The sequence below is a fragment of the Gymnogyps californianus genome, chromosome 5, assembly GCF_018139145.2.
Source record: "Gymnogyps californianus isolate 813 chromosome 5, ASM1813914v2, whole genome shotgun sequence".
Lineage (NCBI taxonomy): Eukaryota > Metazoa > Chordata > Aves > Accipitriformes > Cathartidae > Gymnogyps > Gymnogyps californianus.
Genome location: NC_059475.1, coordinates 14,099,918 through 14,118,641, shown reverse-complemented (window position 1 = coordinate 14,118,641; position 18,724 = coordinate 14,099,918). Strand labels below are relative to the sequence as shown.

At 42.7% G+C, this 18,724-nt stretch overlaps 1 protein-coding gene across 1 annotated transcript in view; it reads left to right on the top strand.

The window, feature by feature from the left end:
- Nucleotides 1–1,149: 1,149 nt before the first annotated feature.
- Nucleotides 1,150–18,724, top strand: part of RRAS2 (RAS related 2) — a 46,131-nt gene continuing 28,556 nt past the window's right edge. Inside the window, exon 1 of the mRNA XM_050897158.1 lies at nt 1,150–1,254. Coding sequence (XP_050753115.1) covers nt 1,150–1,254 — 105 coding nt within the window. The remainder of the gene's footprint in view (nt 1,255–18,724) is intronic.

The window sequence follows — 18,724 nt, the reverse complement described above, 5'->3', positions numbered from 1 at the left end:
GAAGGGAAGAAGGAATTACCTGGAAGTATGTCTACCAGCAAAAGTTCTGCTTCTTTGTAGTATGTGCAATGACCATCTGCCTAGTGTTTTGGATGTCCAGAAACGTACTGGACAGTAAATTATTACCCAAATAGGTAGGTCGTCACAGAAAGCAGTAGCCTGCCCCCAGCCAAGGTAGCAGAGAGGTAAAGGACCAAGGTGAATTTACCACAGACTACAACCAGAGTGCTCTGACCATGTACAGAAAAGGATGAATATGGGGCTGTGTCACCCAACAGTGGGTGACACTCGGAGGGGAGGGTGGCCTTGATCTGAGTGGCCTAAATGAGCGGGAAGCCCATTCACGTGCCCAGTCACAAGACGACCTGATGAATAGGGGGGAAGGGCTAAAGTCTCGATGACTTTTTTCCCCCTTTGCCCTCCTGGTGAATCTGTGCCCGACATTAACGACGCTTTGGCTTTAAACCCCTCTGTGCCTTGGCTCGGCATCTGTACGTAGGGGCAATACTACCTCCTTCCCCACCTCATAGGTATTCAAAGAGGCTTATTAACGTTGATGAAGCACTCAGCGGCGGGAGGACGGGCGCCCCAGTAAAGCCCATGAGGAAATCAGTAATTACCTCTTCAGCGCTCTGTTTGGAGGGAGAGCGCGGAGAAGAGGGGCGACCCAGGGGCTGTCACAACCCGCACGTTACAAAGAGCTGTGGTGCCGAGGAGCCGGACCTGGGCACTTCGCTGCTCGCCAGCCTCTCCCGCCCGGCAGCCCGCCCCGCTCCCCGCGGGGTCTCGCCGCCGCCGGGCCGGGCAGGAACGCAGCGCCGGGGCGGTGAGCGGCAGGCCCCGCCCCCTCATGCATATAGTCGCTTCATTAGCATACCGATGAGGCGGGCCCCGCCCCCCCGGCGGCCATTTGTAGCCGCGGCGCCCTGGCTGCGGGGGCGGGCGGTGCTACCTCCGCTCGGCGCTGCCGCACCGCACGGCGGGGCGCTGCCGGCGGCGCACTCGGCGGAGCGCAGAGGCGGCGGGGCCTGCGGCTGCTCAGCCCCGGCGGGCCGAGGAGGAGGAGGAGGAGGAGGGAGGAGAGCGGGAGGGAGAGAGGCGCCGGACCCGGCGGCGGCGCTGCCGCGATCGGCTCTGCTCGGCTCCCCCATGGCCGCGGGCTGCAGGGACGGCCCGGGGCAGGAGAAGTACCGGCTGGTGGTGGTGGGCGGTGGCGGCGTGGGCAAGTCGGCGCTCACCATCCAGTTCATCCAGGTGAGGGGCCGCGGCGCCCGAGGCGGGGAACCGCTCCTCCCGGCCGCGGCGCCGGGGCCTGGGCGCTGCCCGGCGCGCCGCGCGGGGGGGGCCGGGGCCGGCGCGGCGGGCGGCAGCTCCCGGAGGCGCCGCGGGCTGCCGGCGGGGGCGGCGGCGGGGTTCGCCGCGCTGCCGGGCGGGGAAGAGGGACGCCAGGGCCGGGGAGGCGGCGGTGTGACCTTGAGGGGCCCGGGGCGGCGGTAGGGGCGCGGCGCCCCGGGGCGGTGCGAGCCCCCGGGAAGGTTCTGGAGGGCGGGAAGGGGCGGACGACGCCCCCGGCCCGCCGGGGGCCTCCGCCGCGCTGCGCGGCTCCAGCGGCCGGTGCCGCCGGGGTGGGGTTGCGCCGCGCCGGGTCGGGCGCGCACAGCGCCGGGGGTGCGGGACGGCCGGGGCCGCCGAGGCGCTGGGACCGGCGGCCTCCCGGTGGCGCGGGCGGGGTTCGGCCCCGCGCTCCGCCCGGGAAGCGGCAGTCGCGGTAACCAGCCGGGGCCGGGGGAGCAGTGACACTTGGCGTCCGGCTCCGAAATAGCTGCCCCGGGGCTGAGCCTACGCCTCTTGTGCCGGCCCAGCAAGGGGAGAGGAAGCTCTTGTAGCCCCCCCAAGAGAGGAGAGGGATTTGCGGCGAGGGGAGGCACGCTGTGCTAGCTCTGACCAGCCATCGCCCACCGCCACTCTGAGCTCTTGCTGTTGATGCTTCAACTTCTAGATAATTGAACTTTTTTTCCTATTCATATTCAGTAAAAAACGTGACAGAATAGGTGATGTAAAGTGTGCGTATCGGTCTCATGAGGAAGAGTCCTTTTTACTGTTCTGCCACTAGTTCAGCCATACCCCCTTTATTTATTTTCATGTTCTGCCCTGTTGCTTTTAGCGTTTCTACCGCTGTCATGGGAGCGCTATTAATCTAGCTCTGTCTGTTTATGGTGGAAAGAGGAGACAACTACTTGCGTTCTGCTTGCTGGCATTGCTGCTGGCAGATCAGCAAATCTGGAGAGAATGACTTTTTGTTTGTTTTCTTTAATTCCACCGAGGAGAGGCTGTAATACTCTACCTGTCCCTAAGGTAGGCTGTTTGACAGCAAGGCAAACTTGTCTTTTAACACTTGGGGCAGTCATATTCTCAATATTTTGTTAGAATAGGTGATCTGATAGCAAATAGACTATTTCTTTATTTCAGATTTTCTTCACTAATGTACACATCCATGTGTTCGTTAGCTGTAATAGTCTCTTGAGAATTTAAGCTCTGCATCATAGACTAAGTAACTACGTAGAAAACAGCACTTTTAAAATCTGGGTAAGTACTGGATAACCGAATGCTTAGAAGATCCAGTATTGTACAGGACATTAAAATAACTGACACTTTAGGAGAATTAGTTCTTTGGAAATTCGTTTGAATGGTCCATTTGAGATGGAATGGAAATATGTGTTGTACAGGTACCTTGTATGTCGGATACGTAGATAGCTGGTCAGATACTGGTAAGATACTGACTCACTGGTCGGTCTGAAGGTGGTGGGACTAGAATAACTGCGGTCCTCTCAGTGTGTCGATTGAATTCCTCATTGCTTGTATATGGAGGTAATTAATTATGGTGGTTGACTGAAGCTGGTTTAGAGTGCCATTCACTCAAACCTGGTACTACTGCTTTAGATGGTATTGCCTGTGTCTTCCTGTGGACATCTAAATTGGTTGTGACAGTAATGTGTGCAGCTGGACGTGGCTTCAGTTCTGAGAGGCTGCTGTCTTGGAAAATGTTGCCGAATGGATCTCTGGAGTCTCTGGCGATGTTAAAGGCTTTTGGATAATTTTAACTTCACAAAAAAATGCTGTAACTTCTATTAAAGACATAAGGAGAAAAAAAGTGAAGTTCACACTTGATGCCTGGGTATGTCCATTTATTTTAATGGCAGTAAGGTTCTGCCAAGTACTGGATAACCTCAGTTATATTATATTTATATATATATATATATATATAAAAAAAATATTTGAGTGCTGGTAGAAATTCATTCTTTAAACTAAAAGCTTGAGCTACACCCCTATAGAAATAAAAGTTTTGGCTCAAGTGCTTTGACTGACACTTGTCTTCCAGCAAATATCTGCAAAAGAGGAACCTGCTTCTGCTTTGACACATATAAGGATCTCTTCAAATTAATAGCCGAAAAAGAAATAGTTCACTTTGAAAGCGTTGAGGGAACAGCACTGTAGTGTTAAGCTGACATGTTGAGGGTGAATTTTTCAAAACAACTTATTGTCAGTTTGTATTAAGTTATCTACATCTTTTTGCCCTCTCAGCTGCTTTATCTTGAGATAAAATCTTGCCACCACAAAGTGATGTTTAGCAGAAAATTCAACCTTCTGAAAAAAATGAGAAATAGCTGGGAAATAAAGACCACCTGATCAGAACCTCAGGTACCTTAGAGAAGAGTTTTGTATTGTTTCCATGCTTGTTATGTAGTTATGGACAGTAAGAGATGAGACTTGGTGTATTACTTATATACCACAGCATCTTCCTGAGCTCTTAAAGCTACGATGTTATCGAGTGTGTGCGATGCCATGCAACCACTTGTGTAGTTTCTGTATAGCAACTGTGTTGCCAAATACGTTGTTTGTCTTTTAAGACTGCGTAGAAACTGCTCCAAATTGTTTTAAAATTGATTACAAGCAAGTCACGTGCTTCATTTTTGGAATTTCTTAGGATTAAGTGACAAACTTGTAGTTGCCTTCACTAAAACACAGATCAGTACTAGCTCTTGCCACATGACAAATCTTGATGTCAGTGAAGGATTTAAATTCTCTTACTTCTTTATTGCTTGTGTTTAAAATATGGCTGTCACCAGCTCAGTTTTGAAGCTTAAAAAGGAAAGTCTTTTCTTACTGATACTAGCAAATATTTCCACACTTGGTCTTGCTTTCCTATAATCCTCTATTTAATTTTCAGTAAATCAGTACTTGAGTACACTTATTCTTGCTTTTACTTCAGTGCTGCTTATTATTTTCGAGTAAACAAGACAATTGTGGTGATAGGATATCATGGGAAAGCATGTGCCATGATTTACGTTGTATCTTTGAAAGATGAAGAGGGATTCATATTTGAAAATGGGAAGACTCTTCCTCCATATCAGATGAAATAAATGAAAACATGAGGAACTGAGGATGTAAGAAGAACCAGTTCATCTTCTTTCTTTTGCCAGCTTTCTGGGATTTGTGCACAGCGTATCCTTTCCAGCCTTGTTTAGGTGTTGGTGGGGAAACAGAGAGCATTCATTCTTAGAAGAGTAGTAATGGCTGAGGTTGGACTCTTATTATGGTAGTGATCAGCACGTAAAGTGCTCCTGTGCATGCTGTCCTGTGTGCAAGAGTATTGGTTCCTGAAGATTGTTGTGCCTCAATCTGAGCTGAAACAACAATGTTTTTGTAAGGAGGCTGAGTGAGCAAACCCATGTCATACAATGAAAGCTCTTTCACATACTGAGTTCAGCATCATTGTGCTAATTAGTACAGTGCAGTGGGAGTGGTACGTGAGATGTAACTGGTTGCTTGTGTATAATTGCTGGTGATCTTGGGTTCACTTTTCAGAAGTTTACCTAACAACTTGAGGAAAGTTAGAGTACAAATTAGCAGATCATAGCGTTCAGTGGTTAGAATGCTAGTGGGTTCCTCAAAATTTGTCCTCTGGGGAGATAAACACAGCTCGATACTGCTGTTGGTGGGCCAGGATTTCATCCTGGAAATATCAAATCATTTCCTTTAAATCAGGATATGATATATGAACTTACTGCTGTTGAGTCTGTGCACTGTTAAGACAGGAAGTGAAGACGTTTTAATTGTAGAGGAGAGTTGATGGGATCTGTTGCAGCTATAAACTTTAGGAAAGCAGCAGTGAATGATAATTCAACATTACACCACAGTGTTTTGTAAAACTGTAAGTGATAGAACTAAGCATTCCTTCTCTTAAAACATACACAAATAATCCATCGTGCTCACATCCCAAGAGGCAGAAAACTTTTAAAATGCATTGCAGCCAGTTAACTGGCCTCTTAGCAGGCTGAGGTATTTGGGAGTATGAGCTGTGCAGAGCACACAGCTGTTGCCACAATAGCTTTTCTCCAGCTGTCCATGCAGAGGTCTGTCACAAAATACCCCACATTCCCTTCTAACTCAGCCCTTTGTAATATTCAGGTTTCCTTGCTCAAAGGGAGTACAGCCTAGCAAATACCTAATCACCCTCTGCATTTTTTTTATCCTGCAGTTGCCATTTACTTCATGCTTTTGTTTTTGTTAAACTGTACAATGTATAGCTAGTTTTAGCAGTATACAGCAAGAAAGCCACTAATGTTTTATTCTTTCAAATCTGCTCCGCAAAACAGTGGATGCTTTTGATCAGAATTAATTGTTAAAATTATTTTTTGTACCGTTTTTCTCTTCATAAAACTATAGATTTTGTTTTGTGACAATGACGTATATTTTTGTGTACTGAGTAGACTTCGATGACTTACAAGAATGTATTAGTTAATGAATGTCACTAGAACCTTGAGATGGTATTGACTGGATGTAATTCAGTGTGGCTCAGTTGAGCTTAGTTTGTCAATCAGCTTAATGTTAACTATGGTAATGCATGAACATGTTTGAAACTGCTAAAACACTTAAAGTAATATAAAATGTATGTAGGGGTTTAGTGTTTGGGTTTGCTTGTTTACTGATTTCATGCTGTATTTACAAGCTTAATTCTTACTGCCAAATTTGTAAAATAAAGTATTTTTCCTACTGCTCTTGACCTGTCAGTAACAAGTTCTGATTTGAGCTGAGCTTGCTGTTCTACTAACTAGTGAGTAAAATGAGTTGGATGTAGATTTGTTGACTCTTTAATGTTAATATCAGACACTTGTCTGAAAGCAAGCATATATGACTTTCAGATGGGTGGTGAGCAGCTGTTCAGACTTTTTTTTCCCTTTTCCCTTTCCTTTTCCAAGCTGCTACTTTCACAAGACTGTTAGTTCTCATTAACTAGCAATAAAGCTAAAGGTGGGTTATCTCAAAGTGTCTTTTATCTCTGATATAGCTGTTGGGCAAGAAAATAGCTTGTTCTGAATTTTATGGTAAAGTTCTAAAATAGATTAGTAAAGCAGATTGAAAAGCAACAACTGAAAATGCAGCTGGTGTTTGAGCCAGCGTGCTGGATGTTTGACAGACCCCAATGTCTTAGTGTACCACTTTTGTAGGCTAGACTTGGGGGATGTGCAAATCCCTCTGCAGTTTCTAGGTATTCTGACTAACCGTTGCTGACCATCAAAAAAATGCTCTACAAGTAAGCGCATAAGAAAATCAAAGGAATAAAATGCCATGAATTCCAGGCTGCAGATTCATGCAGGGCTACGCTAGGACTCGTATGCTTACATTTTGATAAAGCGTGGGGCCTTCTTACAGTAAGTAGCACAATGTAATGCAGGGTGACAAAATACAGTTTAGGAGAGTGAGCAACTGGTTGTTGGCATCTGTTGAGGTTAAAGGTGGGAAATAAAAATCCTAATCAAAACAAAGCACTTGTGATGCAGTCACCTGGAATAATAAGAGCTGCTTGTTGCGCTTCTTGTGAAACTTGAACTGCTTGGCTCCTTGCTTCCTAGAACACTGCTACCAAACAAAAGATTTGTCTCGCTCCGGTTAGTTGTAGATCTACAGCCTGGGAAACGTAGTAGATGACTTCAGGCTTAACTTGCAGGCAAGAAGGAAGCATTGGTTTGCATGTTAGTGTTCTGGTATAGCTAGCAACAGTGTAATGCATCGTAACTTAGCCAGCAGGGATGCAGTGTATTAATGTACAAACAGGGTAGAACTCAGCTGGGTTCAAAAGTGGCATAAATTTGGAGTAGTGCTTGAATTTTGAGATACTGATCGTTCCGGTTTTGAGGAATTTACAGTCCTTTCCCAAAGTGAAATTCCTTTGGGATAACTTAAACCACACTGCAGTCAGAAAGCACCTTTCCACGTGTTAACCCCTAGCAGCAGTTGCTTATATAGCAAGTAAATATTGATGTACCTTTTGGTTATCAGGTTGTCTTCTACTGCCACTTGCACAAGGAGTACTGGCACAGCTTCCCGGATTACTGGCTGGCGTGCCCTTTGCACTCTCAGGGATGAATAGGCAGCCGCTGGCCCGTAGCCCTGTTCCTCCTTCCCGTGCTAGAGGGAGAGGCTCCTGCTTCTGGTTTTGGCTGGAGCTCCAAATTCCAGTGTTCAGTAGTGGTGGTAGACGATGGCTCTTATAAGTAGAGCCCTTATATTCAGAGAATTTTGAAGGACCTGAATGGCTCACATTTGTATACCTTATGCAACCTGTCTGCATTTACCGAAAGCATTACCAGCACTAAAAATGTTGTGACTGAGCTCCTTGATGTACCTGAAGATAAACACCAGCTTCATGAAGTGAAATGTAGCAGTCTTCTGGCTAGCTGGTAGGAAGCTAGGTTTTTTTGCAGACCTTCCTAAATTAGTCACTCTTCAGGTCTAGACTGGTATGACACAAGTGGATAACTTCTCCATTGGTTCTGATGATTCAGGTGGCTTAACTGCACTGGTTTGGTAGTCTTGCCTTCAATTACAGGCATAAGCGCTGTTAAAGGAAAATGCGACATCCAGGTAAATGCAGCACTTACTTTTTGACATAGAACACATTTATAGTATGTAAAACCAGCATTAAAACAGAAATCACACCTGTAATTGCTCCTTCCTTTTTTTTTTTTTTTTTACTTTTCCCTGTTGCTTTGGATATAATGTGTCCAGAGATTTCTGGATGTAACTTTGATACACCAAGACAAACTTACTGAAGGGAGTAGAGTGAGTGGGATCCAAATTGAAAAGCTTACTTGTAAATAATACTGGTAGGCAGTGTTTGCATGGCAAATAATTTGCCTTACAAAGTTGCTGGAGTTTTGTTTTGAAATGCTGACAGATAGTAGTGGTAGCCTGTTACTACAAATTTAGAGGGTTGAGTTGGATCCCAGATGAATTATTTCTATCTGAGCAGTGAGGCCCTTGTCTTGAACTGTATCTTTCTTTACTAAGAGAGATATGCCCTGTGATTGTGAACAAACTTTTTTCTTGGCTCTTTTTTTTACCTTCTGTTCTTTGCCATTTTTATGTTCTGTCTCACAGCTTAGGTGTAGTTGCAGTTTGGGTCTGGGATAGCCTGTAAGGCACTCTGTGGGAACAGGTAATGCAAAAGGAAATAGTTTGCTCTCTTTACAACTTAATTACTTGAAGTAGATGGCAGACAAAAAGGATGTTTACTTAATCTGTTTGCTTTGCCTTTTCTTACTTAATTCTCTGATGATGACACACCATGCGTATACTTAAGCTAGTCACATCCCAGTGTGTAAACTGCCTGATACGCAGCGCTGCTTCTAGATGGAACTGCCATGAGGTTAAAATTACTTTTTTTGTAGATTGCTTGCTTTTACTAGGTTGCTTCTAAGAGGGCTGGCTGGAATGCAGTGCACGGGCTGTTGATAGTTAAGTTAAAGAAGGTCATGTATTCAAGTTTGAAGTGCTTGATCTTGCGACTAATCAAGCATTGTGCTAAACAGCTGCCGGTCAGGGATTCTTATCTGCTGCTGGAAAGGGAAAGGCTGGAGAACTTGTACTTTAGCTGTCCTTAAGTATACGCAGAGCCTCAAACCTGAGCTGGATGGGGGTTACTGAGGAGGACAGTAGTGCACGTCTCTACGTGGGGGAGTGCCATAAGCTCTACTTACAGATGGAGATCCTGTTGGATGATTAAGTTCTGTGGTGAATTTTTGTAACATACAAATGTGCTCACACAAAAGCTCACGAAGAACTGAAAAGGAGAAGGTGCCTCTGGAAGAGGCTTGTGTGGAGCTCCCCAAAACCACGATGGAAAGCGAGGGTTGTGTGTGCGGCCACGAGGGCTGCGCTGAAGCTGTCGCAGGTCGGAGCGACGTGCTGGTGCAGCTGGGGAAACTGAAAGGCCTTGAAAGTGAGGGCAAGTTGATTGTTTGCTTTTTAGAAGGGACAACTGGTGGGGAGGCACAAGGCTAGGGAAATGTTTTTACTCTTCAAGCCTGAAGAAACAGGGCTTGGCTGTAATTGAAGGTTTAATTTGATAAGCTAGTACTACCAGTAAGGAAAAATGCTCAAAAGGTCCCCACGCTGCCACAGCAATTTACCACTGTAGCTATTTACTCCATGTAGTTCACTGAAACTCCACAAGTGATCAGAGTTAAAAATAACCAGGGAATGTTTTTACCCGGGATTGGTTACCCTGTCTGGTTCACTGTGTGGCTCTGCAAACAACTTCGTCTGGCAGTTGCGCTCGTTTAACCAGACCTGCACCACCAGAAAGTAAACTGTAGTTTCTGGTGAATCTAGATAGGAGTGAGTTCAGATGGTAGGAATGTACGCAGAAGGGCACTATTAAAAGTAACATAAAGTACTAGCTGCTAGGACCAGCGTGCATTAATAATTAACTAGATGTTAACAGTGACACATAAAAATGCTACAGTTCAAGGAAAAAAAATTAGTGTAACACTAATAACCAAAGTACTCCACAAAGATCTTTATGCAGAAGACCTATGAGAAGCATTATTTCTCAGCGGATTAACCTTAGGTACACATATTCATAACTATCATGTGTCACTTTCCTCAAGTCTTTTAAGCCAGAAAATAAACTTGAGCTTCCACACAACTTACAAGCAAATTATTTTTGCAGTCCTGTTCTGAGTATTCTGTAACTGTAGTGATATAATATGTTGAGTCACTAGTTATGTTTGCTAGGAAAAGGAGAAATTTTAAAATCACTGCAGTTACCGTTTCGAGTTTTTCTGACGAAACTAACTTGCTCAGCTCATATCACAGAGCATCTTGAGCATTCCTCATTTAAGCAGATATAAATCTATAAACCTGCAAGCAAATCTGAATATTTTGCTTCTTATGTGGTAAGTAGACCATGAAATGGTAGGATACTAGTCATAAATCTGTGTGAAAAATCTGGCATCTTTGGGTAGAAAAGTGATATGCTAAATTTCTTCTCTTATTAGACTTATCCTATGTAAGGAAAATAAGTGGGATTACAGAAATACGTACTGCTTGAGGTAGGGGATTTCTAAATTGCGTGTTCCTAATAGTATTTCTGTGTTTATTTCTCCTTTTATGAAGGCCCTTTATAATCATGTGTAAAAAGTAGTTGTTGATAATATACTTGTGTATGTGCTACCAACTCTACTACTTAAGAAAAAGATCCTGTTAAAAATACAACGTTTTCCTCTCTTAGCTCACACTAAGAAGTCTTCATTAGCAAAACCTGATAAGGTAAGTAATGGTGATGTATTTAAAAGGATTCTGGCTTTGCATGACCCAGCATCACTAAGAATGCAATTATGAGCATATTTTAACTTTGTCTTGTGACTTCAGTTGCTGCTTAGGATTTTTTTCTAGCATTTTGTCTTCGAAGTCCTCTAGAAACATGCTATACTTGCCCTCGCATCTTACTCTCCTGCCTCCCCCCAGACCCCAAATAATGTTATCTGAATCTTGACCACGTGTCCTGATTGAGATTTCCAAGATGCAAATATACATGCTGTATCATTTGATTTCCCATACTTTGACTCTCCTTTAACTGATGTTGCTCCTCCCTGTAACAGGGTTCTCACCCTGCTGGGAGTTCTCAACTTGAGATCCTACTTGGGGTCTTAAAATATCATAGGTGGAGACAATATCCTCCTGTGCTCAGCAGCACTCCTGTAGTGCTGCAGTGAATTCAGAAAACTTTGTCAGTAGGTTGTATGCCATGATAAACAATTTCCAGAGCCTCAAGTTTGAAAGTAAACCTGTGAGGCCAAAATCCTGCTTAGCACATAAGCAAGGCAAAACAACTGTAGAAGTTAAGCCAAATGTGTCTTGCCTTACCGTCTGAGAGTATTTAAATGAGAAGTTTTAAACTGTGGAGTTATATCTTATTTCCGTCTCTGTAGGGGTAAGGTGTGTGTGTGGTGGGGTGTTTTTTTTATTTTTGTTTCTAGAAATGAAGTGTTCTGCCTGTGGCATCCAGTGGATGAAACAAACGCTTTGGATATCCTGCCTTGCTACTTTTAATACTGGCTCTGAACAGGTTGTCACCAACCAATTGTGCTATTGACTGCTTAGCTTTGGTTCGCGTGCTTGTGCTTCTAGCTCACTCAAGTTCAGAAATCTCTTCCCATAAACTAAGGGAAAAGGTGTACTAAACCACTGTACAATCTTCTGTATGGTTTAACTACTTCTCTAGCTTTTGGTGCAATATTATTTTATGTTGTACAAGTGATACTACCAACTGCCGGAGTACAAAACCTTAAAGCTCCCATCTTGTTTGATTGCTGCAAGAACTAAACGCTTAAGCTGTATACCATATCTGGATTATGGGAGAATTAATCATCTGGAGGCACTCCAGAATCATCAAGAAATCATCAGAAGGGAATTGGGCTGCTCAGTGTAACTTCTTGAGTATGATTTTAGCAATAAATGTTACATGAAAACAGGTCTTCAGCAGTAAAGATAATTTAAGATGCTTCTGCTTCTAGCAGTTACGCGGTTCATAGCTTGCTCTGTTACATCGCTTCCGCCGTCGGGGGTGATGCTGTAAAAAGGATCACAAAAACCCAGGTAAAATTCTCTGTAGCTGATGTGGACCAACGCAGTTATGCTGAGACCCGTGTGCAGGCAGAGCGAGTGGGGGAGGGATGAGACAGGCAGCAACTTCTGCAGCAGGTTAACCACTGAAGAAGATGTGTGTACAACTGCATGAAGCCTTGTGCAACAGAGGGGAAGTTAACCTGTTCCAGCTCTGCTCAAGATGGAGAATGAGACTTAAGAGTGGTTGCTCTTGTGTAGAGGAAACACAAGAAGAGTTGCAAAATGCCTTCTGTGTATAATACTGATGAGTGAGTCCTGTTACCTGATGAGAGGGTGTTCAGCTGAGCTCTCTCTGATTTTAGACTGTCAGATCAGCTAATGGAGCAAGAGGTTTGATTTCTTTCAGGTTCAGCTGGAAATGTCAAGGCAGCTCTGAGGCTTCAAGCTGTTGTGGTCTTCTGACTAGTCTAGCTACCGTAGGTGCCTGTGCATCTCTGAGACCACTAAGACTCAAAGTTAGTTTACTGCCTGTCAGTGGATTAGCTCTTTGATCCCTTTGGGTATTAGTTCTGAGAGCGTTACTTTCTGTGAGGAGAAGTTTTTAAATTGAGGGTTTTAACAAGGATGTTTAAAACCTGAAAAACTTCTGAATTCCTGTATCTATGGCCTAAATCTATTAACTACAGAAAATGTTTTGTCTCCTACAGAGTTTCTGCTTTGTTTCTGTCTTGCTGGAAAGGTACACTCAAATATATTGATGCATACATCTCAACTTCTTTGAGTTTAAAAAAGACACTTCAAAGCTCAGCTTTTGAAGTAGTTAGACATGTTTTTCTTTTGCTATCTAGAAGTTTTTGCACCCATTAGAATGGATATAGTGTGTATCAGGTAACTGAAGGATTTGATAAATTTTTTTTGTCTGTGAAACTAATTTAGTCATGTATATTCTACAAAGGTTGATGAAATTCACTAATATTTGTAAATTTGAATTGCCCAGTATCTATGTTGGTGGTACTGTATGGGAAAAGAGCCTCAGATCTGAAGTAGTAGACTTCCTTGTCTCAATATTATCTGCCTTCTTCCAAGTAGGTTACATTCCACACATTTTTAATAGTGGCTTCCCCTCCTCCATAGCTGCTTTGACTTGTTTTGTGGGAGGATTTGAATATTTTGCCTGACACACCAGAAGTCTTCTCCCAAAAAAGGAAACCGATAATAGAATTGTTCACTTTGAGCTGAATTAGAAAATAATCTGATCTGTGCTGACTGGATGTCTGTTCAGTGGAATTGTGATCTGGGGTTTTAAAATCCTACTGAGTTAGGGATTTTGCTCAAGGTTTAAGTTTGGGATTTTTCTATCTTAAGAGCTAAAATTGCACCTTGAAATTCTGCGTTCTGTGCATTTCTTCAATTTACAAATATTCTGAAGAAAATAAAAGCCCTGCATCTCTTGACCTGATCTCCTGAAAAAGGTGCTGGCTGCCTCCCTGCATGAGGGAAAGTGGTGATCTGGAAGAATTTGTTCAGGGTGATTGCAGAAGATGAATAATTTAAGCTGCAGCCACTTGCTTCAGACTAGATAATTGAGACTGAGTTTTTGAACAGCTGATGTTGAAACTTAAAGATTTCCTGCAGTGTGTGTACTTTAGCTGTTTTGTACATGAGTACTTCCATGCCAATTGAGTAGCCTGAGAAATTTAAAAGTATCTCAGCTTTTCCCCGGTGCCTAATGCTATTCAGCTAGGTATTTATCTTTCTGTACCTTCTTCCTTGAATGGATTATGATACCTCTGGTCTCTCCTAAATCTAGAAAATACATGAAGTATAGTTAGTGAAAGGGACTCGCACTACTTGATTCTCCTGGGCAAAACCCCGTGTGTGTGCTAGTTCTGTTATTGCTGACTGAACACCTCTGAGCTGGAGCACTGACTTCTTGTCAGCTTCCACACTAGTGCTTTTAAGTGTGGGCTATCACAAACCAGTGGCCTCCTGCTCTCCTAGCCGTGGGCTACCATAGCGATTCATAGGAAGATACCCCTAGATTTATTTTTATGTCTTACCTTCGGGATCTGACAATCATTTCCTAAACCTGAAGCACGTAGGCTGTCAGTGCCAAAACATATTTGAAGAGGACTTTGTTGTAACTCTACTTTCCTTCTAAAAAAACCCCCAAACCAAAAAACAAAACCAATGCATTAGTGCGGTCTTGATTCTGTTCACAAGTTTGTAATGCATATGGCCCATCTAATCAGTTTTGAGTTTTGGTCATTATGAAAGGTTGCTTTTAACACATGCACAGGAAATGAGTCTAGAAGACTTATGATTTAAATTAAAATACTTTCTAATGCTGGAAGAGAGCTCAAAAGAGAAACTACTTGCCTTTAATTGGTAGCATCCACCCTGTCCTTGTAAATAATATTAGTTTTGCTGCATGTTAAAAGCTGGCAGAGCTGTGTGGTGGTAATGCTGTGTTGAGAGGTATGTTCATACTTGGCTAGAACGAGTTAACCAGCAAGAAGATAAGGTGTTCTGAAGGGTTTCTGCTTGTCATTCTGATGTACTGCCTGTCCAGAGACTTCACCTATGATTACTGGAAATCTGAATAACACTGAATAGTCCAGTATTCTAAGTATGATGAAGTTGAAAAACCTGTTTCTAATCTATAAAAATGAGAGAAACTAGTGTGCTTTCCTGTGGTTTCGGCGCAGAAGGCTGGCTGCCTGTGCATTCCACGCTCTGTTTTCTCTTCACTGAATGCCTTTACCACAAGATCACTACTCGGTAGAATATGGGAGCGGAAATAGCAGTAGGTTGGTTTTTTTTTTTTTTAAAAAACCCTCTGATCAAACCCCATGCATTCTAAAACCTTCTTCTGAAAGTAAACAAATTGAAGGTCTTTGCACACTGCTCACACTGGCATTCACGGTAGTGCTATCTCTTTATACCTTTAAACAAAACATTTGCCTAAGTTCTTTGCTCAAGAAAGCAATCAAATAATGATGTTCTCTACTTATTTAAAGTCATACTTTATTGTATGTGCCTGTCAGACCAGGGAAGAATATTGCACATTACAATCTGAATTTAGAAGTTGCTGTATAGATGATTTTCTTAATGAAAATGGGTGCTTTTAAGTCATGGAGTATGTTCTTTCCTTCAGGACAAGATGTTTTAAGCTGTCTTCCCTACTAGATGTACGATAAAGCCACTTTTTCAAGTACTGCTAACCTGTTACAGTACTAGAGGGCTGTGGTATGCAATGAATTTAGCTAGTTTGGTATGAGTTCCTCACTTCTGTACATGTTATGAATTAGGCTTGGGTAATTTATTAGCTGCGCAGTTTCTATCAATGTGAACTTGCACGGAGAGAGGAGAACTTGAATTTGTTTTGTTTCTAATGTTTTTGTTTGGGGATTTTATAATTGCTCTATGTCGTGTTACAGGAACTCCTGGGTTGCCGCCTTCTTGCACTTTGCATGGGATAGCTAATTCTTCTGGTGCTGTGACTTCTGCACTGTAGCATCAGCCTCTGCTTGGATTATGGCCTCCAGAAATAGGGTGGGGAATGGATGGATTGCTTTGGAGGGGTCCAAAAGGCAACTAAGAGCAGCAAGGTTACATTTCAGGAGTAACGGCTTCCCTCCTGGCAAATCTTACGGGACTGTCAAGTTGAAAGACTGTGAACTAGCGTAGTGTAGCCAATTATGGCATTTGATAGTGTAATTTTAATTTGTCATGTTAAGACGATAAACAAAAAGGATCTTCCTTGTAAGTCACTACTGGCCTGTGTAGAAATCTAGTACTTTCTGTGCTGTTTGTTGGATTCGTACTAGTATCCTCTTTTCTGAGCTTGCTATCTGCTCTAAGAATATTGGTATAAGTAATCTTTTTAAAGGCAAAATATCTCAGTAATTAACAAATTAGAGTTGCTTTTGTCGCAGTGGCTGTTCACAGAATCTGTCCTGAAGAAGGTAGCTTACTGCATTGAAGATTTGTTACAAGTTAGAAATCATAAAATCAGAGAGAGATAGCGGCAGGTAGTGGAACCAACTTAAGTGGAGAAATACGACTAGCATGATCGAGTTATTTTTCATCAGCCCTTGTCCTTCCTCACTTTGATCATACTTGTATATGGTTTAGATAATGTTTACTGATGCTTTTCATGACCTATATGCATCTGATGTGCACCTGTGTTTTCCAGATAGTGGTGCTTTTCTCCTCAACTGATGTCTGTAAAGGAATATTATAGAGAAGTCAACATGTATCCTCTAATGCAAATGAAGTAAATCATGTGATCTGGCCGCTCTGTGCAGGCTGACAGCAGCTCATAAGTTTAGAAAACAAGTTTATTTGAGAATTTATGTAAATTCTTTGTAAGAATGAGAGCACACAGGGGACAGAAGGGAAATCACCTTGCTGGAAACCCCCAGAGCAAATCTTGACTATATGCTGTTACTGAACGGAAGTATCTGAATTTGAACCCTTAGTTTTTAAGTTCACACCTTTAATGAGCCTGAAAATCCAAAAGCCTGCCAGTCTTGGGGATGGGATGGTGAACTGGTCAACATGAGTATGGTGTAGGAGAATAACAAATGCTTTAAATTTTCAGTGGTGTGCATCCCTTATTTTCCCTTAAAACTTGAAAGCCTGCTAAAATACAAGATTGTGTTTTATTCAAAACAGGAGTAGCAGGAGAAGGAATCTATTCAAGTGAAATTTGGTAAAGAGCTGTCCTTGAAGGTTTGTGTGGACATATGTGGGTGGCTCTGAAGATTTAGCTGTGCTCCTCTTAAGAAATGCCAACAGAAAACTGGGCTCAGATGTGTTTAAATAAGCATAGAAAGTTACAATGTTGCAAAAGGACGAGAAAAGTATTTTGCTTGACTGAATTGAGCTGAGATCTGTTCTATGTAAACTGGTAGTGCTTCTGCCCTCTTCTAGTTGGGATGGGGTATTTTCCTAAAGCAAAGCGTGTGAAAGAATAAGATACCATCAACAGAAAGGAAAGACCTTTGAGTGGGGGGAGTCTGCTAAGCTTTGGGACACCAGCAAAGACAATACTAGAAATACCCTCTTGGAAGGGTTTGTGTGTCTGCAGTGCGGATGGTCCCGCTGAGGTTTTTAATATAGGGGTTAGGTAAGGAGCAAGGGAAGAACGCAAAAAGGAGGATCAGCATTTCTAGATCTGATGGGGGTTTGCATTCTCTCAATGGTCTTAAGTTCTGTAGATTCATTTAATAGTCTCCAGAGAGTTTGCTGCTGTACTGGAGGAAGAGCATTTTGATGTGAAAGCCTTATTGGCACTATTAATTTGCTAGCCAATTACTTAAGCAAAGCTGTGTTTACAAGCTTTAGATGACAGAACCAAGAGTGGAGAATGGATGTCTCAGTGCTGTGCTATCACAGCATGTGTGGCTAGGTTAATATTTGGAGCACTTGTGCTTCAGACAACGAATTGCAACACCCATAGTTTCATGAGAAAAGCTTTTCACTGGAGAGCTCAGGTTTTGCCTGAGCATCCAGCTCTTTAAAGAAATAAAGCACTGTTTCCTTTTAGCAGTTCATGTGTGCTTCTGAATGAGATTGTCTATAGTGTTTGCTCTCAATTTGATCTTTAAGCTCTCCTTCGCCTTGGAGGAACCTCAGTCACAAACTGTAGGTAGAGAACTACTCTGGAACCTGCTCTAACATACTGTTAAACAGGATGTTGGAGAAGAAAATACTAGATCTTGCTTTCCAGTGATCCTGAGGTCTATGTGACTCTAGCAAATGTTTCTGGCTCAAACTGTGAATTCCCTAAATGAGGGATTGTCTGTGGATGTAGTGTTTAATGCAAATCGTGTTTCTATCTGTTACTTAAAATCAGCTCCACCATGGGAAGTGATGCTGCTCGGTGTAAAACTGCTCCAATTTTTCATTTGCCTTCTTTACTGCTACCGTAAATGGCCATACTGTAAAAACATTTGTTGACTGCGTGTGGTGTTTGATTATGTAGCACCTCAGCTGAATGTTTGCTTGCAGTTTCTTGATGTGGTTCGTAATAGATGTGGCTTTTCATAATGTGAAAGGTATTTGCACATAAAACTGTAGTTTGTGGTGTTGTATAGTGTGAAGCAGATCTTAATATGAGAACAAGTCTGCTGATGCTTGTCTTCAGCATATGGTGTCACTGCGTTTTGTTAATTGAATGAGGATGGTGCCTTACAGGAGGTGCATTTATTTTTTTTGCCTTAGTTATAACAGCACTTGGTTTGGGAGTAATCATATTCTCACTGAGATAAAACAGTTCTTGCTATTAAGATAATAAATTCTCTAAAAGACGGGACTAACACCTAACTGCTTAGGTCCTCTAGCTCAAAGGTCATGCAAAATATTCATCTAACATTGTTAATGCTGTAGATGTTAAGTAATATTGGTTGTCTTTGTCGTCTTCTATTCCATGTGGTGTCTATGATAATTCCAAGCAAAAAGTAAGCTCCCTCTGAATTTCCTACGTATTTCCCTGCCCTGTGATTTTGGGTGATGCTGACTAAGAGTGGTACTACACCTGCAGGTGCAGAGACGAAGGGGAGGAAACACTGTGGTTGGTTTTAGTATAAGCAAATGTTTTGCTGGTAAATATGCTTTTTTTAGATGGAAATTGATGCTTGCTTAAATATGTAGACTGAATACTGAAGGCAAAAGCATTTTTAATAAAATTTGAGAACATAAGCATGTTTCCATTTGACATCCACTCTTTTGACTTCAAAGTTGCTGAGGCTGAAAATTCTGGCATTGCTTAAGAGCATTTGAATTGTGCTTACTGGGGCTTTAG